The sequence below is a fragment of the Brienomyrus brachyistius genome, unplaced genomic scaffold (genome assembly GCF_023856365.1).
Source record: "Brienomyrus brachyistius isolate T26 unplaced genomic scaffold, BBRACH_0.4 scaffold45, whole genome shotgun sequence".
NCBI lineage: Eukaryota > Metazoa > Chordata > Actinopteri > Osteoglossiformes > Mormyridae > Brienomyrus > Brienomyrus brachyistius.
Window position 1 is genome coordinate 949685 of NW_026042320.1, and position 27700 is coordinate 977384.

Genomic DNA, 27700 nt, shown 5'->3' on the forward strand with positions numbered 1-27700 from the left:
TAAAATGTATATAATAAAACATTTCAGTACAATGGTATATTGCGTCTAAGGATAAACATTTTTGTTCATTAGTAGAATAATAAGCTACAGAGACGGACAGATAATTCAGAATTCTGTTTCTCAGAGTTTGCGTTTCTCTGTCTCTCTCTCTTTTTTTTTTTAATAAAGTACACACAAACTATTACTGAAAATGCCCAGATATGTACTTTCCTCAAAGTGGTAACAAGTCAATTCAATTATTATTAATCGACAGCCAAATGAAGTTCTGAAGGTAAGTCTCGGTAAATGAGTCAGGCGCCATCACGTCATTGCATTCGGCTGCGCAGCATTTAAGGTGGACCGGAAAATCCTAATAAGGTGTCACCTTCTTAACACTGCAAACTCTAGTCAAGGAAATAGGCAATGCACACTGCTAAAAGTTACGGAAGTCTTTTAGAGGACATACATTTTTTTTTTCTTTTCGTTATCTCGAGGTCACTTATTTTTCTCGTGAAAAAAAAAAGTTTATGCATGTCCTCTACAGACTTCCGTAAAAAGTTACCCCCCCCCGTAACTATCCTTCCTCGCCCTCAACACACGTACTGCCACAGCCTAAAAACCTCATCAACGCACAGCCACATACACATTCACATGAAGTTCGGCTTTTTAAAGGATGTTAACTTGCCCTGGAATGAAGTAACACCAGCGTCCCCGGGAGAGGATCCGCCCCGCTGTGACACACCGACCACAAGCCCCGGCTTCAAAGCTCGACCCGCCCCGCTGCCAGTACAATCGACAACACGGAGCCTCATCTTCCCTACACACTTACGCCCCCCGGCAATCGGCAGCCAGTGAAAAATGGGTCGCTGTGTTAAACAGCCGCACTTACTGCGCACCGGTCCGGCACCCCGTCCCTGAGATACTGAGATCCTGAGATCCTGAGTAGACATTCCCCCGCCCCCTCCAAGTGCAGCTAGTCAGTTACCGGAGAGCAGGTACTCTCCACACCCCCCACCACAGGACGAAGCTGATAATTCCTTTTCTGTAAATGAAAGTGAAAGGAATTTAAAGCCAGATTCACCAAGAAACACGAAAAAGATTCTGGAATAATACAAAGGCATTTGCATTGCAAGGTAAGAATATAATCAACAGATACAACTAATAAAATAAGTATGTTTAACCTGCGGCGTCTGCGGAAAATTTTGATTGGGTGGCCATCAGGGGCCAGTTATATTTATGGGGGCGGCCGCGCCTCACCGTGTCTGTTCTGTGCTTCCGCTTTGAAAATAAAATACTGTTTTTTATTATTTTGATGTGGGGTGGTGGCTCCTTAAATCCGCCCCTGTTTAACACACATACTGGGATTTAACAGCAGAATTAGACGTTTATTATAATTCGATACACTGTAACTGATTGCATGGAGTAAATGAGTTCGCCTTAAATACAAAGATGCCTAAACATGGAGCGCGGGACCCTACGGGAATAAACTAGACAGTATTTTGAAACTTTACGGTAAGGAGCACTAAAGTCCCATAGGGTGACTTTTTACACACAAGTTACGCCTATTTACCTTCCTGGAATAAGATCATTTACTATAAATTTGTATGCATCTGTAAGGACTTCAGATACACACAGACACCATATAATGGGCAGAATTCTTAGTCTTATTTAGAGTCTTATTTTCGCATTGGAATGTAATGTTCATGCAGTTAAATTCTTGCCTCTCTTCTATGGGGCACCAAGTGTCAAGCGCTCATTTTCATGCACAAAATAAATTCTGTGCCACAAAAGCATTATTTAATGACGTGACCATGTAATGCCTTGCTGTCACTGTTCTCAAGTAAATTCCACCAAACCTGTTATACCTGAAATACCTGTTCCTGGAATGTACCTGAGAACTTGTGGCTCATCAGAAGCCAAGTAGGACAGAAAACCTATCGGATAGTAGCTCTCTGGGACTGGAGCTGGAGACCTTTAGTGTAGCTGGTTTGTGTGAGGTGTGTGACTCAACAGGTCAGTACCTGTGACCGTAAGATCGCCGTTTTAAATCCCAGGCTGGTCTCTGTATTTAATCAGTCTTTTACGGAGTAGCAGGTCAGTACCTGTGACCGAAAGATCGCCGTTTTAAATCCCAGGCTGGTCTCTGTATTTAATCAGTCATTTACGGAGTAGCAGTTCAGATAACTAGATGTTACAGAGCCTGTAGGGGCCACGAACAGTGAGGAAAAGTAAACCATGCACACGTTTTAGGGATTTCCTGAGCATGATTTAGTATTTCCTGGTCATGATAAATTAAATTGAGTGTATGATGTAGTACATCGTGTGCATGAAAAACAAACCCTGTCTGTGACCGTCTGTGGCACAGGGTCTGTGGCACAGGGTTTGTGGTACAGTGTCTGTGGAACAGGGTCTGTGGAACAGGGTCTGTGGTACAGGGTCTGTGGTACAGGGTCTGTGGTACAGGGCTCCGTAAGATGCTGTCGGAATGAGTTTGCATGTGTGTGAATACTAGGGTTTTGCAGTAATAAATTTATTTGCTCAAATCTCTGAATAACCTGTAATAAAGCATAATATATGCTATATTCAAACTTGAAAACGCCCTTCCATATCTTACAATGTGCCATGGGCATGTTAGGTCAGATCACTCGGGCCTATAGTATTTTAAGCTGAGCACCGAGTATTTTAGCCTCAATGTTGATATTCCTTCAAAAACAAAAACACTCAAGCCCCAGGTAAACTTGACTTAGTCCCTGATCTTTTCAGTAGCTAGAAACTCCCCTGCAAGTAGCCACACAAAGCTGCATTCAGCTCCATGGTGGAAAGACGGGGTTATGGTCAATCAGACCTATATTTTGTGCATGATAATTAACTACCTGTACATACCACTGAGCCAATATCTGCATAATAATGAATAATCAATCCATCCATCCATTTTCCAAACCGCTTATCCTACTGGGTCGCGGGAGGGGGGGGTCCGGAGCCTATCCCAGAATCAATGGGCACGAAGCAGGGAACAACCCAGGATGGGGGGGCAGCCCATCGCAGATAATGCATAATATGTCTCCCATTTCATCTTTGCCTTATTCTACTAGACCTGCCTCATGTACACATAACGTTTCAGACAATTCTGTAGCAGAAATGAGGCAGGAAATACACTATTGCAGGGGGTTCATTAGTTTCAAGAGAAGGAGGCTACCACCTTGAAAGTAGGTGGCTACCATTGTTCAGGGAAACTCGACACGCAAACTCCGAGACATGAGACATAAACCAATTTCAGGGGGTTGTAGGGGTCCTTCTGAGGAATTTTTGAGATGTAGACCCTTTAATAGTCCCTTTTTCAGGCATCTTAGAGGCCTCATTACACCAAATTTTACTGACACAAACTCTGGGTTATTTTTCATCATACAGTAGTAGTACTAAGTAGTAGTAGCAGTCTGTTACTGAGGACACCAAATGTATCTCATTCTCAGATTATGTTGATTAATGATTGATGTACTGGTCAGTTTCAGTGCTCAATTATCAAGTAATGGTTTCATCAACAAGAGGTCAGCTTACCAGTGTCTGAAATAAGACTTTTAACCATTAATTTTATTTTTGTAAATGATTGGTTAACATAAAGGAAATTATGTCTATGACTTTATTTATTCATTTCACACCCTATTAGACATGTTAAAGGAACCTACAACTGTCTGAATGTAGCTTCTTCATTTAGTAAATTCAGTGGTCTCCTAAATCAAAATAATTCCATAAACCTACCAGGTACACTCATGTCATGCCCATGAAATACTAGTACTCATGAAAAAAACAACCATTCCAAGTTACCAACTAAAAGTCTCTTTCAAAATACAATGCCTCTGAGCCAAACTGATGTAGGTTCATAAACAGTGGTTCCCAGTCCTTAGACAATATGAAATAGTGATATCTCAAAGTTTTTAGACAGAAGCATTTTGTGTCAAATCAGAAAGACTGAATTTACTAAGAAAGACTGAATTTTCACGCATGGTATAAAAACTGTCAGAATGGGTTAACTTGGAACGCGTGTTAATGTTTGTAAACAGGCTCGGCTGATCGGGACGTCATCGCTGTACATTATATGGCTAGTAATAGTAGCTAGCCTACACACACAACTAGATCAGCGAGTTCAGATGCTCCAGCGTTTTGTCGTTTTTTTGTCAGAATATTTCACTTTGGAAATAAGCTGTCGGCCTTAGCTTTCAAACAAAATCAGTGTCATGCAATATCTCCCCATATTTTTCACCAATTTTACGCCGATGTTGGCTCGAACGAACGAAGATATCGATCGTCTGCTACCGGTCTGATCCATGTGCATCTGTACTGTGTGAATAAGTCGACGAGTCGAATCGTATGTCAATGCAATGCATGCGGCAACCGAAGCGACGACACCGGGATGAAATAGTATAGTATTACGTCCTGCTGGTCTCACTTCATTAAGTATTAAACTCACCTTCAGTTCATTCAGTCCTGGGCAATTTCGCGTTCGGTTGCAGCCACTGGTCAAGAAGGCTGCTTCGCTTTCTAGACGCTATTTTGTCCACTTGCCTCAATCAGCCAATCAGAAAGCGCAGAATAAAAGCTTGCCAAAAATAGCCAATCAAAACGAAGATAAGAATTAAGAAAGCCAAGCTAAGACGAAGATGGCTGCGCCTAGACAGAACACGGAAATTTCTGCAAAATAAATCTTTTATTGTGGCACCGAGTGCTGATCGTTTGATTCTGGGAACAGAGGCAGTTTTTTTTTCAACAACTGAAAGTAGCCGGTGATGTACTTACACAGGCGGCGAAATATCGCCGAGTGCCGGCTTCAAGTGAACCCCCTGTACAGTGTAATATACCTGGAGCAATCATCGATGAAGGTGAGGAAATACCTCTTCTTTCCTGGAGTCAAGGTTTTCATTGGACCACAAAGATCTGAATGAATTAAGTCAAGAGTTTTTCGAGCTCTGCTGCTGCTCTCCTTTGGAAAAGTTTTCCTTGTCATTTTTCCCTTAATACAACTGATACATTTCATTGTTTGATCACACAAATTGATTTTTATACCACCTGCATGTTCATCTTCAACCATCTTCTTTATCGTGTCAGGACTTCTGTGCCCAAGACGTCTGTGCCAAGTGTGGATGCAGTTTAAATGTTTCTCTTCCTTGGCCGTATTCACTGCTTCACTGCTGTTCAGTTGATACAGGTCATCTGTGATTTTAGCCTTTGCAAGTAGGCAGTCCCCTTTTGTGATGACACAACTGTCGCCTTGGAATGTCACTGCATTACCTTGTTTAGTGAGCTTCTTCACTGACAAAAGATTACTTTCAAGACTAGGCACATACAGCACATTTTTCACAGGTATCTTTCTGGTGACATTCTGGGACATAGGACAGTAAGGAAATCCATCTCCTATTCCTTGTGATGTCATTAACTGCCCATTAGCCGTCGTGATGTTCTCTGATTTGCTTTCATCAAGCTGAGTAAAGAAGCTTCTGTCATTGGTCATGTGACTTGTAGCTCCTGAATCAACACACCATGCCTGCAAAGATGAGGCGCCACCGTTCACCCAAAAAGCGTACTCAGTATCAGAAGTGACATCTGATTCTTCTTTAACAATGGTGTGGTTTACCTTGCTTTTGCATTCTAGCTTTCCAGATTCTGCAATCTGCCTTTAAGTGACCTGGTTTCTTGCATACAAAACATTCACGTGTCTTTAGCTGAACATTGCTAATTTTATTTCTATTTTTCGTTTTTAAAGCAGACTCTGCACTGGAAGCACGTTCACTGTTTCTGCTTTCTGTTTTGCGCTTGTACTCGTCCACCAGTTTGCCTTTAACGTACAGTATTCCAGCGTCAGTTCATCATCCGGACGCGCATCAGGCGCCGTGACTAGCGCTTCATGACTTTCAGGCAGACCACTAAGTAACAGTGCAGCAACATGAAAGTCCTTTATTTCCTCGCCTGTACCTCTCAGCCGTTCAGCCATTTCTAAGGTATGCCTTATATAACCCTGCATATCCTGGCCTTTCATTAGCTTTGTCTGGTATAGCTTTCTAATCAAGTACAGTTTGTTGCACAGGTTAGCTCTTTGCAGTTCATTCCCACATTTCTTTAGCAGTTTTACAGTTGCAAATGTTCACAATCTGATCATAGTCAATGCAAAGGGACATCGTGCTTTGCCCTTTCTGATCATTTTCTATCCACTCATCCGTGGGTTGTGGGGGTCTGTCTTCATTTATACATTTCCACGTACCTTCTCTCATTAGCAGCATCTTCATCTTGAATTTCCAAGACTGGTAATTCTGTTTCGTCAGGTTAGCTATTGCAAATTTTGTTGAAGCTGCGTTATTAGCCATTTGATCGTCTTTCTGCCGTAGTCCGTATCTGTCGCTGTCACTTATTTACTGTTTCAGATTTTTGCCTGGGCCCATAACCTATTGGAAAAAGCTTCGTAAAACCATACAGGAATAAAATACACACAGTCCTTTTAGTTCTTATTCAAGTTTTCCTCTTTTAATTACAGCAAGAGAGTATTTTTCACCGCACTTAACTTAAACAACCTTCACTACAATTAACATCACCATCTACAGACGACCCGGTATACATTTAAACTCTATTAACAATACTATGTACATAGATACGTAGTTGTTGCACTAAATGCAAACTGTATTCCAACATTTTCAAATTATAATAACATTTATTTTTATAAAAACACTTTGTAATGTTACAAAGAGCTTCACAGCATATCAAAGTACATGAAGGCAGAGCAGAAGGCTAAACAGCAGTGTGATGCCGTCCCCATTGTATGAATTATATTTATAGCATGAGGGTTTATTTCCTCTCGCTGCCCACAGTGTCCCGATGAAGAGAGCAGACTTCCCTGTACCCAGCTGTGTTTCCCTGAAGAGTGACGCGTCAATGGAGCCCCCAGTCGCCTTCAGAGAGGGACCTTTTCCTACAGATCAAAGGTAAATGTGTATTTAAACAAACACTGTTAATGACATTCAGAGTCTCAGTCAAATGGCATAGAGTCACATACAAGCTATGAGGAAATAACATATTTATAATTAATGCACCAATTTTTACCTTTAACAGATTCCATCACCTTGAGAATTTAAAAGTTTTGTCTGTGTTCTATGTAAATAACATCTGAGGTAAATGGATGAGGATTACTGTAAAACCTGGCTTTCTGTGAGCTGGAATTGGAAGTAATTTAATCGCAAAGTAGATTTTAATTTCAGTCCTCGGCACAGAGCTGGAAAAAACTGGTTTGCCTGTTTCCCCCTGCATGTCCATTAAAGAATAACTCGACAACAGATTGTCGTCTCCTGAGAAGGATGTTTCTGTTTTGATAACAAATAATTTCACTCTCATGAATTCATTAGATCGTACTCAGACGAAGGCTTCAGTTTAACATGTTTAATCGAACTGTGTGGCTTAAACAGTAAACTACTATCGTCAGACAAAAAAAGAGAAAGACTATTGGTTTCTTTGACAAAGGTGACGTTTAAATACTTGCTGATTCAGATCATAATGAATGTGACACTGTAGTGGTTCTCATCCCCTGAGTATAAAATAAGATGATTTGTTGATCCCAGAGTTAAATTCTCTTGCGTTCAGCAGCAAAGTGCACAGATACAAACATACAATGTCAAACAAAGACAACGTGCAAAGACAGAAGATATAGTGCAAATGAGTAATCATTTATAGAAGTAAACAAAATTTCTGTAGGTTAAAAAGTTTAAGAAGTACACAGTGCATAATGAAAAAAATCCTGAAAATACAATATTGTTCAAGAAATAAATATAAATATAAATTTATGTTATTTATATGATTAAAAACAGAGAGCAGCTTTTACCACATTAAAAATGGGACGTTAAGGCTGGCTGTGGGGGCTGCACATCGACAGCAGGCATTGTGGTGTCTAACGGCAGCAGGCAGGAAAGATGCCCAGTAGCGCTTCTTAGCTCACGGTGGGGGAATGAGCCGGTGGCTGAAGGTGCTCCAAGATAGCGCGCCCTGGAGCCTCGGCTGGGTTATGGATTGGGCCAGTGGGGCCAGTGGGGCCTCAAGACTTTAGAAGCTGTGAGTTGTAACATTTATAGTCCAAGCCATGAAATGCGCCCCCCTGTGGAGTGTAAGAGAAAGAGCCCTGAGAGGTAACAGTGTTACAGCCCACTAGCATGCATGTCTCCCTGGGTCTATAGTCAGGCCATAACATAAAAGTAAACTGGGCTCCTAGCTAGGGCTGGTCAGTGGGCAGCACTTTAATATGTGTAGCTTAATAAAAAGACCTCGCCATCTTCTGTCTTCACCGTCTTCTTCCACAATCAGCCAGTTCTTTTATACTAGAGGTGAGCAACAGACCTCCCTCCTATATAAAATGGCCACATAACAAACCTAAACAAACAAACAAAAACATATATAAACAGGTAAAAAGGAACATCAGTCAATGACACTAAACCTTTCATATAGGAATATAAATTTTAGGTGAAACAATTTATTTCACATTGAAGCTAATGGTAAACTAGCCTGTTTACATCAAGAGCTTCACAGCATATCAAAGTGCATGAAGGCAGAGCAGAAGGCTAAACAGCAGTGTGATGTCGTCCCCATTGTATGAATTATATTTATACCATGAGGGTTTGTTTCCTCTCGCTGCCCACAGTGTCCTGATGGAGAGAGCAGACTCCCCTGTACCCAGCTGTGTTTCCCTGAAGAGTGACGCGTCAATGGGCCTCCCACTCCACTTCAGAGAGGGACCTTTTCCTACAGATCAAAGGTAAATGTGCATTTAAACAAACACTGTTAATGACATTTATACTCTCAGTCAAATGGCACAGAGTCACATACAAGCTATGAGGAAATAACATATTTATAATGAATGCACCAATTTTTACCTTTAACAGATTCTATCACCTTAAGAATTTAAACAAAATTTTTGTCTGTATTCTATATAAATAACAACTGAGGTAAAGGGATGAGGATTACTGTAAAACCTGGCTTTCTGTGAGCTGGAATTGGAAGTTATTTAATCGCAAAGTAGATTTTAAATTTCAGTCCTCAACACAGAGCTGGAAAAAACTGGTTTGCCTGCCCCCCTGCATATCCATTAAAGAATGACTCAACAATAGATTGTCGTCTTGTGAGACAGATGTTTCTGTTTTGATAACAAATAATTTCACTCTCATGAATTCATTAGATCGTACTCAGATGAAGGCTTCAGTTTAACATGTTTAATCGAACTGTGTGGCTTAAACAGTAAACTACTATCGTCAGACAAAAAAAGAGAAAGACTATTGGTTTCTTTGACAAAGGTGACGTTTAAATACTTGCTGATTCAGATCATAATGAATGTGACACTGTAGTGGTTCTCATCCCCTGAGTATAAAATAAGATGATTTGTTGATCCCAGAGTTAAATTCTCTTGCGTTCAGCAGCAAAGTGCACAGATACAAACATACAATGTAAAACAAAGACAACGTGCAAAGACTGCAGATAGAGTGCAAGTCAATAAACATTTTTAGAAGTAAACAAAATTTCTGTAGGTTAAAAAGTTTAAGAAGTACACAGTGTATAATGAAAAAAATCCTGAAAATACAATATTGTTCAAGAAATAAATATAAATAGAAATTTATGTTATTTATATGATTAAAAACAGAGAGCAGCTTTTACCACATTAAAAATGGGACGTTAAGGCTGGCTGTGGGGGCTACACATCGACAGCAGGCATTGTGGTGTCTAACGGCAGCAGGCAGGAAAGATCCCCAGTAGCGCTTCTTAGCTCACGGTGGGGGAATGAGCCGGTGGCTGAAGGTGCCCCAAGATAGCGCCCCCTGGACCCTCGGCTGGGTTATGGACCGGGCCAGTGGGGCCAGTTTCCTGGGGCCTCTGGACATTAGAAGCTGTGAGTGGCAACATTTATAGTCCAAGCCATGAAATGCGCCCCCCCTGTGGGGTGTAAGAGAAAGAGCCCTGAGAGGTAACAGTGTTACAGCCCACTAGCATGCATGTCTCTCTGGGTCTATAGTCAGGCCATAACATAAAAGTAAACTGGGCTCCTAGCTAGGGCTGGTCAGTGGGCAGCACTTTAATATGTGTAGCTTAATAAAAAGACCTCGCCATCTTCTGTCTTCACCGTCTTCTTCCACAATCAGCCAGTTCTTTTATACTAGAGGCGAGCAACAGACCATCCCTCCTACAGAAAATGGCCACATAACAAAACTAAACAAACAAACAAAAACATATATACACAGGTAAAAAGGAACATCAGTCAAGTCTAGTTGTGGAGGTTTTTAACAGTGATGCTAAAAGTTTCATATAATATGTAAATTTTAGATGAGACAATTTCCTTGACAGCTGACTGTAAATAAGTCTGTTTACATCAAGAGCTTCACAGCATATCAAAGTACATGAAGGCAGAGCAGAAGGCTAAACAGCAGTGTGATGTCGTCCTCATTGTATGAATTATATTTATACCATGAGGGTTAACATTTGATGTTATTTATATAGAATACAGACAAAACTAAAGATAGCGCCCCCTGGAGCCTTGCCTGTGTTATGGACCAGGCCAGTGGGGCAAATTAACCATGAGGGCCCCAGAAAATAGAGCTCATGCTGACCCCCTGGGCCCCTGGGGCCATTTCCACATACAGCAAGCATTAACTCCCAAGGCCCTCAGGCCTCCTGGCATGTACAGTGGAAGCTGGCCCCCTGCGGCACTTGGTACAGGCCGGCCGCCTGGGGTAGTTGGTACAGGCCGACCCCCTGCGGCACTTGGCAGACGCTGGCTGCCTGAGGTAGTTGGCACGGTTTTTCGAAACTCTTGCTGGGTGTGTTGTCATAGCAGCACATCCAAATCCTCAAACCTGCTCAGAGCAGGTTTGTTCTGTGTAAACAAGGATTAGCTCACAGACTTAATAGTGTCCGTGCGTGGAAATGGGTTCAGTCATGGCCTCGCCATTCATATACGTAAAATCAACAAACACATACATACACACACACACACACACACACACACACACACATACGGGTTTATGTGGCTTAGAAGGACATTTTTCTCAAACCCGCCCCGCTGTGGTTTACAGGGACTACCCTTTCCTCAGCTCCTAGAGCTGTGACACATGGATATAACTGCTTCAAAAAATCAGGGCTACAGAAAGCTCACTTTAGATTTGTTATACACCCTACACAGACCTATACACATCACCCTTAAGTTATGGTGGTTTGCAAGCCCTTGTCTCTTGGTGACATGTACATGTCTTATAAGGTCAAAACAATCATTAGAAGGACTTTAAAGGGCAATTTAAATGGCACTTAATATGCACACACACAAACCTGATAGGATACGGCATTATGAGGACAGGCACTTGAATTACTACAGAAACATACACTCTCTTACTAAATAAGGCTGTATTTCGTACTGGATGAAGAACCGTATTTGGGAAATTCAACAAACATCCAAAATGACCTCCCCATGCCTGGCCCTGAGGTCGGGGAACTACATTTGTCCCAGTCCATCAGCAAACATCAGTCAATGTCACTGATCAATCAGCAGAAGAATGGTGGTTGTGCGCCCCCTACCTACTCCCACATCTACAGTCATCAAACATCGAAACTAACAATGGTAAGTCGATGATACTCACATTATATGGTTGATTAGTTGAGCTAAATATTGATATAGCTGTTACATGCATAGGATTTCTAGAAATTAGTGAATTTTTGGCATGAAAAATGGTGTGACCATATTTGATCCCCCCCCCCCCATACACCCAAGTAGGACATAAGTCCATTATTAGACATATGCCTGATGTGTCTAGTAAGCCATACTTTGGGATTTTATTTTTATTTTTTTACACAAATAATGTATTATAATCTTGTAATCTTACTCAATATGTCACCAGTGATGATGATGAATCCTGGCCCTCAGAAGGAAGGACAACAAGATCATCACTCTGCTGTCAAGAGACATGGGGGTGGAGCCATACCTTTGGGGTGTGAAACCTGATCCATGGAGATCCGGTGTGGGGCGGGTTTTTGGGATTACCCCTCAGTCAGCCAATAACAGTAAGCCCCCAGGACTGGGGTGGGGAACCACTGCTTTATTACTGGCTGATTGAGAGGTCATCCCAAAAACCTACACGCACAATGGGTCTCCATAGATCAGGTTTCACAACCCCTGGTCTACCAGTACTGCAGTGACAGGTGGGACTGCAAGGCTCTTGCTGTGGATGATCTGTCACTAAAGAACTTCAAGATCAGGGGTGCCAGCAGCCAGAAGCAATCATGCATCTCACCTGAAGAAGCTCAGCATTTCCAGGCAGCCCCAGGACCTCTGCTGATATCCCCAAACCTGTCCAGGGACGCCGCAGGCAAGCCCCAGATGGCTCTGTACAGTTTGACCTGTCCCTATTCCATACCTCTGTCTACAGCAAACGCCAGACCTGCAAGTACTAAGTCTGGAAGGGAAACATCTCAAGGTGAAACGCAGTCTACAGGGTCTACAAGGTCTACTTGTCCCCCAATGTTGTGTGCTACTTTATCAAGTACCATGAAGCTGTTGCTGGACTGGACTTTGATATGTGTGAAAACTGAAAGAAGACAAGAAAAATGTTCCTAACAAGAAAAAAAAAATCCTAAATAAATGTTCCATTACGCGCTCCTCACAAAGTATTGTTGCCTTCCATGCACATTACCGAGCACTTAATCTTTGTCTCCCTTTTCTCTCCTGCTTGCCTATCCTAACTTCCTTGCCTGTCCTGCCTACCATGCCTGCCTGCCCTGACAACCACGCCCGCTTTTCCTGCCTGCCTGTCTTCCTGTCTGGCGTATTTCCCAAAGACTGATCCTATCGGCTACCGACCTTCTGGAACTGTCCCGCGACATCGGCTCTTGTCTCTCGTTTTAGCGTTGGTTGTTATGGATCCAGTAATAAACTCCAGGTCTCCTGCATATTGGGGTCTGTGTCCTATCTGCTTCCCCGTTATCACAGAAGTAATAAAGTAAAGTAATATCCTCAATAACAGTCTAGAGTTGAAAATTTGAATTTCCAAGTATTTCAATTAGTGCCTATAAAGGGTTAAGTTACATGAAGTAAAATAATGTAACTAATGTAGTAAACTAAAAAAGGAGTACTTCGACTTTTGGTTTTTAGCTTTTGTATCCACAAGAACATGTTAAAGCACAGCATTAAAAGATTAATAACCGAAGAAAATGCTGAAAAATACTCTCGTTGCTACAATACAATTTACTACGAAGGATTAAGAAATTTACAGCCTAAAAAATAAAAATGCTGCTTTCTTATACAAGGCACAATAAGTTTCAAATGGTCTCTAGTCCTTGAGAACGAAAATGTGAATGTTCGCCCAAAAAATAAATGTCACATTGACTTTAGCGTTGTGTTAATGGCTTAGCCTCTGTGCCAGTGGTCGGAAGGTTGCCGGTTCACACCTCGACAGAACAGTTACATGTCTGTGGGCCTTGAATAAGGCCCTCAACCCCCAGCTCCAGGGATGCGCATGTTGGTTGACCCTGAGCTGTGAACCCCAAGCTATGGAAAGCAAGACGGGGTAGGCAAAGAGAAGAACTTTGGTGTATCTATACTCCAAATGCCAAATAAAGGATTCTTTATTTATCAGGTACAGTATTACAAAATTTAGTGCCTTAAAACCATTAACAAAAATATTCTTACTGAAGAATCCAAGTATTAAAAGTTAACTAATCTTAAAACACAAAAGCCTTAATGTAGCAACAGAAATATATCACACTGGCTTATGTAGTATATTAGCTTAGTGCTTGCAAATCCTTTAAATAAAGCACTCCGATATGTAGTACCGAAAAATGAAAAGCTCTTAATGACTAAGGCAGTACAACAATGCAATTTACTATGGAGTATTAAGAAATTTACAGCCTAAAAAAATAAGTTCCTTTCCTATACAAGGCATAATATGTTTTAAATGATCTCTAGTCCTTCAAGAGAACAAATATATGAATGTTCTAACAAAAAAGTACAGAATTACAAAATTTAGTTAAAACCATTAACAAAAAAGCTCTGCTCTGCTTGAAAACCCTTTAAATCAGAAATGTAGTACCAAAAAAATTGAAAGCTCTTAATGACTAAGGCAGTACAACAATGCAATTTACTGTGAAGTTTTAAGAATTTACAGCCTAAAAAATAAGTTCCTTTCCTATTGAAGGCAGAATAAGCCCTTGAAGGACGTTAGCATTGTGTTAATGCTGACAAAACACTCAGAAATGTAGTCCCTAAAAATAAAAAGCTCTTAATGACCATGGCAGTACCCAAAAGATCACTAATACCCCAAAAAATGTTAGTGATGGAAACATCACCAAAATGTTATATTATGCTTACAGTACAGTAAAATTGCTGACAGGATGCCAAATTAAACACTACATCGATTGCTGTTAGCATTAAGTCCCCATATAATCTATAATTTTTTCTCTGACTGCCTTTTCAATGTTATACCCCTGTTCCTAACAAAGTCTCTAATATTTTGAGTTGTTCTATCATCTAAAACTGGATGCTCAGCCAGTTTACACTGGAGGCATTCATTTTTAGTTGCCAGCTTTCCTCTTGTTACATGATTTTTAAAATGCTTCATCACAGCAGCAATCTCTGCTTTGGACCATGCTTTCTTCTTCTTCTTTGAAACATCAATGCCCTTACTGGCATTACTTCCTAAAAGAGATACAAAAAAGGTTACAAAAATCATACTTTTACTACTAATATACTAAACTAATGTCATAACTAAACAGAACAATTCAGTCAAGTGTGGATAATGACCATCAACATAATTTAACAGCATCACCCCCTGAAAACATCTTGTTTAATAGTCACAAAATTATTTCTGGTTCTTTACTAGATGAATGAATGAATTTACTAGGTTTCAGTTGATTTGGAAAACATGGTGATTGCACAGCTAACAGCCATGCGGCTGTGAGGAATGGTGTTAAACATCACCAGGTGCTTACTACATATGGAGCTCATTATTATAGTAATACAAACCTGTATACCCTGTTACTCTATGCTACATATCATATAGCATCATCCTAGATAAAGAATTTATACTAAACTGTACTGTATCAGCATTTGTGGGCAACTGACCACTTGGACTTTTTTCCAATGCCCAATAAGATTAACTCTCAATTGTTTTAATGACTATGAAATAGTCATTAATGTCTTTGTATCATCTAAGCTTGATTACTGTAACTCGCTGCACTTTGGAGTGAATATATCTGTTTTATCTGACTTGCAGCTTGTCCGAGTGCAGCAGCTAGGCTAGGACTCGTAAATGTGAGCACATTACTTCTATCTTGGCTTCTTTGTATTGGCTGCCTGTTAGTTTTAGGTTGGAACTATCAACTAAAAAAAGGCCTCTTGTGAAATTTCACAACGTATATAAATTATAAACTGAGCAGATGTGTGGATATGTGAGACTTAAACTGCATGTCCGGTTTTTTAGTTTCTTGCCGCATGCGTGTGGTGCAGTTTATTTTTTACCCTCAGGGATGGTAGGTCTCTCATTAATGTTGGTAGATGATACCAAATCCATGCCTGCAAAAAGCAAAATATATAATTCCAAAATAAAATTCAAACTCATAATTTTCCATACACCTCAATTTTAAAACGAGGTTTGATCTGATTATTTTAGTCACACACTACACTGTCTCCTTATTACTCGTTTGTCAGACTAAGCTTAAAATTACCTAGCTAACCACTAAAACAGGCCTCTGGGCTGCTTAGTGTGACACTTGCACTGCTGCATGTTTCAAGCTTGCAAAAAACCACCTACATGTTCTACAATGTTTCTGGGAGAGTGTTTTGTGACCAATGGATACAAAGGCTGAAAAATTTGGCCTAAAGCATGGCTATAAAATGCAAAATCCAGGTATGGATGCTTGTTGAGGAAATAATAAATTCATAATTATATTTATATGTAAATTACATACAATGGATTTTAAACAGGGTCAGATTATTGATCTGTTGATTTTATAGATGCCACCAGACAATAATCCAAATCAAAAGCAATAGAAATGAATACAAAAGAAAACTTGTGTTTTGAAATAAGTCTAGACCCAACTGGGATGGTCCGGCATGACCCGAGGAGGGGTGTTCATGCTTCTTCCTATGGTCATGCCACAGTTTACTGATGTCATGTCAAGAAGTTTTCCTTCAGCTGCTCATCACACTTGCAAGGAATTTTACACCAGTGTTTCCTACAAAACTATGCTGTTAATGATATTGTTGTTAAAAGATAGTTGGATAGTTACTAAATACAATGCTTCACATACTTCCATTCTTGAGTGTAAATGAATAAAAAATGTTATATATGATATTGGAAGTTTGTGTATTATTAAAGTCATGACTGACTGTGACATAGATCATTTCTAATGATACGTGGCCTTAAAGGTTAAGTAAAATTTAAACATTTTCTAGGAAAACTTACCAATATCCGCAGAGGCACAAAACACATGGTCATCCATTTCTGATTCAGGCACAGCAGTCATACGATCACAATCTGATGCATCAACCATAGGTTCAGTGATGCCAGACTGTGTTATTGCAGACACACTGTCCTCAGCTTCACTTTCATCTTTGTCATCAAGTTCAGAGTCACTTACTTCAATTTCACCTGGAAAATATTATTAAAGAGATATGAATGTGTGTGTTTTTTTCTCTTTAAAATTGTAGCATTTTTAATACTAACCATCAATTTCGATTTCATCAAGCGATTTCCCTTGCACACTGGAAAGTTGCCCTTTTTCCATTGTCAAAAGTAGTTTGGAAATTTTAGCCAGTTGTGTGGTGGGAACAGGTAACCTGTAGAAATCGCGATGAACACGGAGGTCATGACCAAGGAAGTCCGCGAGTTGGTCCAGTTCATTGTTTTTTAAATTGAGCACTTGAGACAGTGTAGCCACATGTTTTCGGAGTTGGGTCGACCTGAGGTGCTCAGGATTTTTTGCTCCACACCGACTTGCATGGATGCGTAAACAGTCCTGCCCTCTGTAATAGCTCAGTGATTTAGGTCTTGCAAACAAGAATACATTTGTATCACAGACACCGCATTCAGGTCTCTTACTGACCAATAGTGACAAGGCATCCACCATGATTGGTGTAAGTAGAACAGCAACTTTCCTGCCTCTTTTACCCACAAACTCAATCCGGCTGAAATAGTTGCAGAGCTTCTGTTCAGTCTCTGATAATCCCATAGCAATGTCTTCATGGAGGTCTGTTTGGTCTCTCTCGTGAAAACTCTGGATTCGCATTTTGGAGACTTCTCCAGAACGTCTTCTATTGAAAACAATTATTTGTGAAAGGGTAACCTTTGCAAGTTCAGCATAGCTCTGAGGAGTTGCTGCCTCTTTCAAGCTGCAAATGGCGTCATTTGCAGATTTTTGAAGGTGTCTGTGAAGAAGTTTAACATCTTCCGTAAAGGGCAATGTCAAAGGCTTGTTGTACTTAGCATTATTTAATGTGTTCAGTGCAGTGTGTGACACCAGCTCAGACCACTTGCAGGAGTACAACTTTTTGAACATTTCAGTGGACTTTACTAGTTCACCATCCTCTGCTATGAGGGCCCTACAATGAATTATATCACTTATTTTCTGCAATGTATGTCCTAATTTTAAAGCTAGGCTGGGTGTGTGGTAGCAGTGTTTCTCTTCATCATATCCCGAAACTTTCTTAACAGCTTGAACAACTCTATAAAAATTAGCTGGCTTAACAGATTCCTCCATGCTGTGTATTGACGATTCTTTTCGTAGAATCAACAAAAAACGACCAACTTCTCTGAGTTTCTGTCTTACATATTCATATTTTGTAGGGTCATGGCCATGTTTGTTATAGAGAGACTGGGCAAGCTGAATGATACAAAAATCATTTCGCACAGTCGAAGCAATCTCATCTTGTTTCATGGAAGCCAGCAGCTTCCACACTCCACTTGAGATTTGCTGAGAGTATGCAGACTCTGCATGTGTCGCCAAACCAAGTACTTTGGTTCTACCAGGGTTCTCATCCTTTGCTTGTGGCTTACAATGACATCTGCGAACATGTCTCCAAAGCTCCTTCCGCACAAACATGCCTTTGCAGTACATGCAGTGAATGAATTTTCCAGTTATTTCCTTGGTTCCAGTCCTTGGTTTCCTCCTCACTTTGAGTGATCCAGTTGTGTTCATTAAAACATCACTATTATGTTGATAATTTCCTTTATTTCTCAGTTTTTCTAATAATAATCTGCGCTCTTTTGAGTGTGCAGGGAATGAAAACGCATGTTCAATTTCAGAGTGTGTCTTGTGTGTTTTCAAGTGCCGAGCTATTTTTGATTGTGGTTTACCACAAAGAAAACAATAATTTTTACTAATCATTGTCAGAGATGCTGGTACTGGTACATCTTTCTCAACCTCAGGTATTTCCTGAGATGGATCTTCAGCATTCAATGTTGCCGCAGCATCTGATGATACAGCAAAATCAGCTGGAACTTCCTTAGGAAGCTGGATGCTTATGTCTGAACCATTATCACTTTCCGACTCGGAATTTGGTACATAATCCTCATCAGTCCCTGATAACATATCACATTCAGTGAGCCTATCTTCATCTGATGCGTTGTCTTTTAAATCTTGTTTGTCTGTAAACAGCTCATCCTCAGAACGACAAGAATCCGATACCTGCTAAAACAGTGATAGAGATAGTTTTTACAAGTGATGGAAGGCACTATTTAACTATAAAATATTTTTAAAACACACACATTATATATTATATTATGTATTATATTATATTATATAAAAAGCATACAGCAGAAAGTGTTTACCACGTATTTACTCACCCTAGATGAGCATTTGAGTTGATTATCTATAAATTGTTTGAAGCAAGATTTATGCCAGATCCCAGAACACGCTATAACAAAACATAAAACATGTAGAACTGCAAATCTTTTAAAGTTTCTCACCACAGTACCACTAAAATGTCTGTTGGGGAATTACAAAATATTTTCCAACATTTTAATCTGCTTGGGTTCAAGGTTTGTAATAAATACATAAAACAAAACATGCAAGACTTATAAACTTTTCCTGCCATTGTTCTTTGCACTGTTTGATAAAATTCCCTACCTGTGCATTTATATCCAAGCCATTTAAATGCAGATACAGATCCTGTGCACTCCAGACATTTTTCCAGGCAGGATACTGTTGCGCATACCAGTTGATGTTTTTGGCACTGTAAAAAAAATAAAAAAATTCAATATTAAACCAATTAATTGTACTGTGAATGATAACAAATGATACAGAGTACTATAAATATCTGTGAAGTGATATTTATATTTATCTATGATACGATTTTTAAATATTCTGCTGAAAATGGAATTGTATTTCAAAACTTTTACAAGCTGTTAGATCTCAATAAGGCCAGCATCAAAAGTCTCTTTTAAATAACCATACTGTGTCTTACTTAATCGTAAATTGATTTAAAAAAAATGTCCATGGGTTAATTCATACGTGTTTCCATTTTCACATTTCTCGAGGGTTAGCCTTAAACTAGAAGTCTTTGAAATTTTGTATTAGGTTAGGGTTTAAAAAAGTTACGAGTAAATAAAATCTTTCCATAAGTTTTTGCATCACGAGTTTACCTTTTCTGGACACAGTGTTGGAGTCTTCTCAGTGGTCATCTGCAACAAAGAATAAACATAGTGTCGGCAGGCTCAATAGTTAACCTGAATACCCTAAGCAAATCAACAAAGAGAAAACATAACTGGGAAAAAACGGTGATATTGCTGCATTCATAATTCACTGTACATTATAGGGTTGGGTGATGTCTAGCTTCTTCGCTTATGATAATGTCTACAGTGAAACAATTGGACCATGACATGGGGGGAATGGTGGTGGTTTGGTGGTCTTATAAATGTACTGCAAATTTTTATAAAGTTTCTTTTACACTATTTAATGACTATTTACAAATTCATCAAGTACTTCAATACTATTAATTTATTTCATTTATTACCATACTGTAGTTACAGTAATCTCAAAGCTGACATTTCAGATTTACCTTTTTAGAAGGTATAGATGTTGAAACACACAGGAGAAGTAGGTCCCCATAAATCACCAGGGCCTCACATAACATCCTGGTTCACACCATACTCAACACCACATCTAGTGTGTGTGTGTGTGTGTGTGTTTACAGTAACATGGCTTATCAGAACACCTGTTAGTAAGGACCTTCGGTACCAAGAGGTTTTTCTGAAAGGTGAGAGTGGACAAGCAAGTCCCTATAATCCACATGGGCTTCATATAACACATTCTAGATGACACCTTAATATACACACACATAAGGCCCTTACTTGTGTTCCCATAAAATATCATCAACTGGAGCATGTCAAAAACAGCAGGCACCATATCACATTGATATAGATCAAGTTGTAAAGTGATGAACATTATTTTATTACACATAAGGCTGTCCAAACTGAGTTTCCACACTGATCAACAGTGTTATTAAGCACTGGATTAACTGCAAATTACCTTTTCAACACTGCTGACCAGACCAGGCCCTGAATGACTTGCGGCTTCATTTTGGTTGCATTCTGTGGCCGTCTACAACAGAAAGTGCAGAACAATATAACTAAAAAAAATCAGGATTAGGCATAAAGACTCTGTGTAAAACAACTGCAATTGCAATTACCTCTGAAAGCCCTGCTGAAAATGCACCAGGCTCTTTCAAAGGACTGTTTAACAAGGCCTCTCCCAAACTGGATTGTGTCTCAGAAGGTGCTTCCTGTTTGGAAAAGTTGAAAGTTATACTTTTTGTAAGGAAAATGTTTTATACTTAAATACTACACAGGTCATTTTGAGACATATTTAGGGTACAGTACTGCACAAAAGTCTGGATTAACTGTAAATTACCTTTTCAACACTATTGACCAGACCAGGCCCTGAATGACTTGCGGCTTCATTTTGGTTGCATTCTGTGGCCGTCTACAACAGAAAGTGCAGAACAATATAACAAAAAAAAAATCAGGATTAGGCATAAAGACTCTGTAAAACAACTGCAATATATTTAGGGTACAGTACTGCACAAAAGTCTTAGGCAGTCTAAGAAAATTATGTTTAATCTTCCTTCTGGTGTAAAACTATGATGTCTCTCAAAGCATGTTAGCTTAACCATTTCAAAACCTCTCCTGAATCCACCCAAGTATTTGCAGCAAACATCCAATACACCCATGTATTTCTTGACTTAATCACCGGTACACCTCAAAAGGCAAATCAATACGTTGACAACCATTTAAACGAATTCAACTAATTAATTAATTAATTAATTAATTAATTAATTAATTAATTAATTAATTAATTAATTAATTAATTAATTAATTAAGTGAGCTGGTGCTGAAATTTAATTTAAAAAATGGAATGGCTAAGATGCCACTGAGGAGAGGTTTGGACATTAGATTTACATTTTTAGGATACATACACATATATAATTAAAGAATGAGTCTCAACTGGATGAAGATTTTGTTTCTCAGAAAGTTGTACTTGAAAACATGAGCAGAAGACCAAGAATAATTTTGCTTTGTTTTCCATTGGATGAAACAAATAGAAACTAATGCTGAACCACAAAACCAAAACTACATTCTAAGCTTAAACAACACCATACACAAATGAAATAATCAAGTCTAACAATATAAGAAATATATTGGAAAAATTGAACTCAACATTCAAACACCAATTTTTTATCTAACCCTATCCCAACTGCAGACAAATTTATAAAAGCCAAACTTGACACCAAACTGCACAGTTATTACTCAAAGTCTTCCAAAACTTTTAGGATTGAAGTAGACTGAAATGAAATATTTACAGTAATCCCAAAGCTGACATTTCAGATTTACCTCTTTAGAAGGTATAGATGTTGAAACACACAGGAGAAGTAGGTCCCCATAAATCACCAGGGCCTCACATAACATCCTGGTTCACACCATACTCAACACCACATCTAGTGTGTGTGTGTGTGTGTGTGTTTACAGTAACATGGCTTATCAGAACACCTGTTAGTAAGGACCTTCGGTACCAAGAGGTTTTTCTGAAAGGTGAGAGTGGACAAGCAAGTCCCTATAATCCACATGGGCTTCATATAACACATTCTAGATGACACCTTAATATACACACACATAAGGCCCTTACTTGTGTTCCCATAAAATATCATCAACTGGAGCATGTCAAAAACAGCAGGCACCATATCACATTGATATAGATCAAGTTGTAAAGTGATGAACATTATTTTATTACACATAAGGCTGTCCAAACTGAGTTTCCACACTGATCAACGGTGTTATTAAGCACTGGATTAACTGCAAATTACCTTTTCAACACTGCTGACCAGACCAGGCCCTGAATGACTTGCGGCTTCATTTTGGTTGCATTCTGTGGCCGTCTACAACAGAAAGTGCAGAACAATATAACTAAAAAAAATCAGGATTAGGCATAAAGACTCTGTGTAAAACAACTGCAATTGCAATTACCTCTGAAAGCCCTGCTGAAAATGCACCAGGCTCTTTCAAAGGACTGTTTAACAAGGCCTCTCCCAAACTGGATTGTGTCTCAGAAGGTGCTTCCTGTTTGGAAAAGTTGAAAGTTATACTTTTTGTAAGGAAAATGTTTTATACTTAAATACTACACAGGTCATTTTGAGACATATTTAGGGTACAGTACTGCACAAAAGTCTGGATTAACTGTAAATTACCTTTTCAACACTATTGACCAGACCAGGCCCTGAATGACTTGCGGCTTCATTTTGGTTGCATTCTGTGGCCGTCTACAACAGAAAGTGCAGAACAATATAACAAAAAAAAAATCAGGATTAGGCATAAAGACTCTGTAAAACAACTGCAATATATTTAGGGTACAGTACTGCACAAAAGTCTTAGGCAGTCTAAGAAAATTATGTTTAATCTTCCTTCTGGTGTAAAACTATGATGTCTCTCAAAGCATGTTAGCTTAACCATTTCAAAACCTCTCCTGAATCCACCCAAGTATTTGCAGCAAACATCCAATACACCCATGTATTTCTTGACTTAATCACCGGTACACCTCAAAAGGCAAATCAATACGTTGACAACCATTTAAACGAATTCAACTAATTAATTAATTAATTAATTAATTAATTAAGTGAGCTGGTGCTGAAATTTAATTTAAAAAATGGAATGGCTAAGATGCCACTGAGGAGAGGTTTGGACATTAGATTTACATTTTTAGGATACATACACATATATAATTAAAGAATGAGTCTCAACTGGATGAAGATTTTGTTTCTCAGAAAGTTGTACTTGAAAACATGAGCAGAAGACCAAGAATAATTTTGCTTTGTTTTCCATTGGATGAAACAAATAGAAACTAATGCTGAACCACAAAACCAAAACTACATTCTAAGCTTAAACAACACCATAGACAAATGAAATAATCAAGTCTAACAATATAAGAAATATATTGGAAAAATTGAACTCAACATTCAAACACCAATTTTTTATCTAACCCTATCCCAACTGCAGACAAATTTATAAAAGCCAAACTTGACACCAAACTGCACAGTTATTACTCAAAGTCTTCCAAAACTTTTAGGATTGAAGTAGACTGAAATGAAATATTTACAGTAATCCCAAAGCTGACATTTCAGATTTACCTCTTTAGAAGGTATAGATGTTGAAACACACAGGAGAAGTAGGTCCCCATAAATCACCAGGGCCTCACATAACATCCTGGTTCACACCATACTCAACACCACATCTAGTGTGTGTGTGTGTGTGTGTGTTTACAGTAACATGGCTTATCAGAACACCTGTTAGTAAGGACCTTCGGTACCAAGAGGTTTTTCTGAAAGGTGAGAGTGGACAAGCAAGTCCCTATAATCCACATGGGCTTCATATAACACATTCTAGATGACACCTTAATATACACACACATAAGGCCCTTACTTGTGTTCCCATAAAATATCATCAACTGGAGCATGTCAAAAACAGCAGGCACCATATCACATTGATATAGATCAAGTTGTAAAGTGATGAACATTATTTTATTACACATAAGGCTGTCCAAACTGAGTTTCCACACTGATCAACGGTGTTATTAAGCACTGGATTAACTGCAAATTACCTTTTCAACACTGCTGACCAGACCAGGCCCTGAATGACTTGCGGCTTCATTTTGGTTGCATTCTGTGGCCGTCTACAACAGAAAGTGCAGAACAATATAACTAAAAAAAATCAGGATTAGGCATAAAGACTCTGTGTAAAACAACTGCAATTGCAATTACCTCTGAAAGCCCTGCTGAAAATGCACCAGGCTCTTTCAAAGGACTGTTTAACAAGGCCTCTCCCAAACTGGATTGTGTCTCAGAAGGTGCTTCCTGTTTGGAAAAGTTGAAAGTTATACTTTTTGTAAGGAAAATGTTTTATACTTAAATACTACACAGGTCATTTTGAGACATATTTAGGGTACAGTACTGCACAAAAGTCTGGATTAACTGTAAATTACCTTTTCAACACTATTGACCAGACCAGGCCCTGAATGACTTGCGGCTTCATTTTGGTTGCATTCTGTGGCCGTCTACAACAGAAAGTGCAGAACAATATAACAAAAAAAAAATCAGGATTAGGCATAAAGACTCTGTAAAACAACTGCAATATATTTAGGGTACAGTACTGCACAAAAGTCTTAGGCAGTCTAAGAAAATTATGTTTAATCTTCCTTCTGGTGTAAAACTATGATGTCTCTCAAAGCATGTTAGCTTAACCATTTCAAAACCTCTCCTGAATCCACCCAAGTATTTGCAGCAAACATCCAATACACCCATGTATTTCTTGACTTAATCACCGGTACACCTCAAAAGGCAAATCAATACGTTGACAACCATTTAAACGAATTCAACTAATTAATTAATTAATTAATTAATTAATTAAGTGAGCTGGTGCTGAAATTTAATTTAAAAAATGGAATGGCTAAGATGCCACTGAGGAGAGGTTTGGACATTAGATTTACATTTTTAGGATACATACACATATATAATTAAAGAATGAGTCTCAACTGGATGAAGATTTTGTTTCTCAGAAAGTTGTACTTGAAAACATGAGCAGAAGACCAAGAATAATTTTGCTTTGTTTTCCATTGGATGAAACAAATAGAAACTAATGCTGAACCACAAAACCAAAACTACATTCTAAGCTTAAACAACACCATAGACAAATGAAATAATCAAGTCTAACAATATAAGAAATATATTGGAAAAATTGAACTCAACATTCAAACACCAATTTTTTATCTAACCCTATCCCAACTGCAGACAAATTTATAAAAGCCAAACTTGACACCAAACTGCACAGTTATTACTCAAAGTCTTCCAAAACTTTTAGGATTGAAGTAGACTGAAATGAAATATTTACAGTAATCCCAAAGCTGACATTTCAGATTTACCTCTTTAGAAGGTATAGATGTTGAAACACACAGGAGAAGTAGGTCCCCATAAATCACCAGGGCCTCACATAACATCCTGGTTCACACCATACTCAACACCACATCTAGTGTGTGTGTGTGTGTGTGTGTGTGTTTACAGTAACATGGCTTATCAGAACACCTGTTAGTAAGGACCTTCGGTACCAAGAGGTTTTTCTGAAAGGTGAGAGTGGACAAGCAAGTCCCTATAATCCACATGGGCTTCATATAACACATTCTAGATGACACCTTAATATACACACACATAAGGCCCTTACTTGTGTTCCCATAAAATATCATCAACTGGAGCATGTCAAAAACAGCAGGCACCATATCACATTGATATAGATCAAGTTGTAAAGTGATGAACATTATTTTATTACACATAAGGCTGTCCAAACTGAGTTTCCACACTGATCAACGGTGTTATTAAGCACTGGATTAACTGCAAATTACCTTTTCAACACTGCTGACCAGACCAGGCCCTGAATGACTTGCGGCTTCATTTTGGTTGCATTCTGTGGCCGTCTACAACAGAAAGTGCAGAACAATATAACAAAAAAAATCAGGATTAGGCATAAAGACTCTGTAAAACAACTGCAATTGCAATTACCTCTGAAAGCCCAGCTGAAAATGCACCAGGCTCTTTCAAAGGACTGTTTAACAAGGCCTCTCCCAAACTGGATTGTGTCTCAGAAGGTGCTTCCTGTTTGGAAAAGTTGAAAGTTATACTTTTTGTAAGGAAAATGTTTTATACTTAAATACTACACAGGTCATTTTGAGACATATTTAGGGTACAGTACTGCACAAAAGTCTGGATTAACTGTAAATTACCTTTTCAACACTATTGACCAGACCAGGCCCTGAATGACTTGCGGCTTCATTTTGGTTGCATTCTGTGGCCGTCTACAACAGAAAGTGCAGAACAATATAACAAAAAAAAAATCAGGATTAGGCATAAAGACTCTGTAAAACAACTGCAATATATTTAGGGTACAGTACTGCACAAAAGTCTTAGGCAGTCTAAGAAAATTATGTTTAATCTTCCTTCTGGTGTAAAACTATGATGTCTCTCAAAGCATGTTAGCTTAACCATTTCAAAACCTCTCCTGAATCCACCCAAGTATTTGCAGCAAACATCCAATACACCCATGTATTTCTTGACTTAATCACCGGTACACCTCAAAAGGCAAATCAATACGTTGACAACCATTTAAACGAATTCAACTAATTAATTAATTAATTAAGTAAGTAAGTGAACTGGTGCTGAAATTTAATTTAAAAAATGGAATGGCTAAGATGCCACTGAGGAGAGGTTTGGACATTAGATTTACATTTTTAGGATACATACACATATATAATTAAAGAATGAGTCTCAACTGGATGAAGATTTTGTTTCTCAGAAAGTTGTACTTGAAAACATGAGCAGAAGACCAAGAATAATTTTGCTTTGTTTTCCATTGGATGAAACAAATAGAAACTAATGCTGAACTACAAAACCAAAACTACATTCTAAGCTTAAACAACACCATAGACAAATGAAATAATCAAATCTAACAATATAAGAAATATATAGGAAAAATTGAACTCAACATTCAAACACCAATTCTTCATCTAACCCTATCCCAACTGCAGACAAATCTATAAAAGTCAAACTTGACACCAAACTGTACAGTTATTACTCAAAGTCTTCCAGTACTTTCAGGATTGAAATAGACTGAAATAAAATAGTTACAGTAATCCCAAATCTGACATTTCAGATTTACCTCTTTAGAAGGTATTTTACTGGAATGTAGGATATTATTCAAATATTATGTTTCACATTACCTAGATTCCAGACACTAAACTCCAAACAGCAAGCACTCTGTTGCGGCTTTAAACTCAAAAGTCTCAAAACTCCCACAAATAGTTCTTAAACGCAGACTTTGCAAAGAAACAAAATGTTCATCCATTGCATGAAACAAATGGAAAATAGTGCTGAACTACAAAACTAAACTTTGAAAGCAAACATAAATAAAGCTAATATAAATAAAGCCCCCCCTAAAGTATATCCTTTTTTGTTTTTTGGGGGGCTTGCCCCTTTAAGTTCCTCCAGTTTACAGACCTGTCAATCAGTTTAAAAGCCCCAGTAGGTTCAACTGTAATAAAATTTCAGCAGTGAGTTGTAATTGAATTAGCCGGTTATGTTTATTCCATTTGGATTAAGAAACAGTCATTTTTAAAAGTCAAAATTTAAACTTTGACA

General features: G+C 38.7%; 2 protein-coding genes and 1 long non-coding RNA gene across 13 annotated transcripts in view; 1 reads left to right on the plus strand and 2 right to left on the minus strand.

The window, feature by feature from the left end:
- The first annotated feature begins 790 nt into the window (after positions 1 to 790).
- The window catches only part of LOC125723030 (NACHT, LRR and PYD domains-containing protein 3-like), a 325815-nt gene continuing 298905 nt past the window's right edge, over positions 791 to 27700 (plus strand). For 4 of the 11 annotated variants that reach the window (XM_048999429.1, XM_048999432.1, XM_048999431.1 and 1 more), the window contains exons 1-3: positions 792 to 1112; positions 6831 to 6944; positions 8645 to 8758. In XM_048999429.1, coding sequence (XP_048855386.1) covers positions 6838 to 6944; positions 8645 to 8758 — 221 coding nt within the window. In that variant the 5' untranslated portion in view covers positions 792 to 1112; positions 6831 to 6837. Of the gene's footprint in view, positions 1113 to 6830; positions 6945 to 8100; positions 8136 to 8644; positions 8759 to 27700 lie in introns of those variants that run through there. The other 7 variants (XM_048999434.1, XM_048999436.1, XM_048999435.1 and 4 more) reach the window with 5 other exon arrangements.
- LOC125723036 (uncharacterized) lies at positions 13718 to 18872 on the minus strand. The gene is made up of 5 exons (XM_048999448.1): positions 18819 to 18872; positions 16701 to 18660; positions 16440 to 16625; positions 15494 to 15547; positions 13718 to 14671 (listed from the first exon to the last, which is right to left on the minus strand). The coding sequence occupies exons 2-5, from the start codon at positions 18562 to 18564 to the stop codon at positions 14421 to 14423; spliced, it is 2355 nt and encodes a 784-aa protein (XP_048855405.1). The 5' UTR covers positions 18565 to 18660; positions 18819 to 18872; the 3' UTR covers positions 13718 to 14420.
- On the minus strand, positions 20883 to 24372 carry LOC125723091 (uncharacterized). Its single transcript, XR_007386736.1, has 4 exons — positions 24281 to 24372; positions 24121 to 24192; positions 22334 to 22405; positions 20883 to 20955 (listed from the first exon to the last, which is right to left on the minus strand). It is a non-coding gene; the product is annotated as an uncharacterized LOC125723091 (long non-coding RNA).

Coding starts and splice junctions, on each gene's coding strand:
- LOC125723036 (XM_048999448.1), bottom strand. CDS start 18,564: ATGTTATCAGGGACTGATGAGGATTATGTACCAAATTCCGAGTCGGAA. Junction 16,626..16,700: donor TGATGAAATCGAAATTGATG/GTTAGTATTAAA, acceptor AATATTTTCCAG/GTGAAATTGAAGTAAGTGAC. Junction 14,672..15,493: donor GAGACCTACCATCCCTGAGG/GTAAAAAATAAA, acceptor TATCTCTTTTAG/GAAGTAATGCCAGTAAGGGC.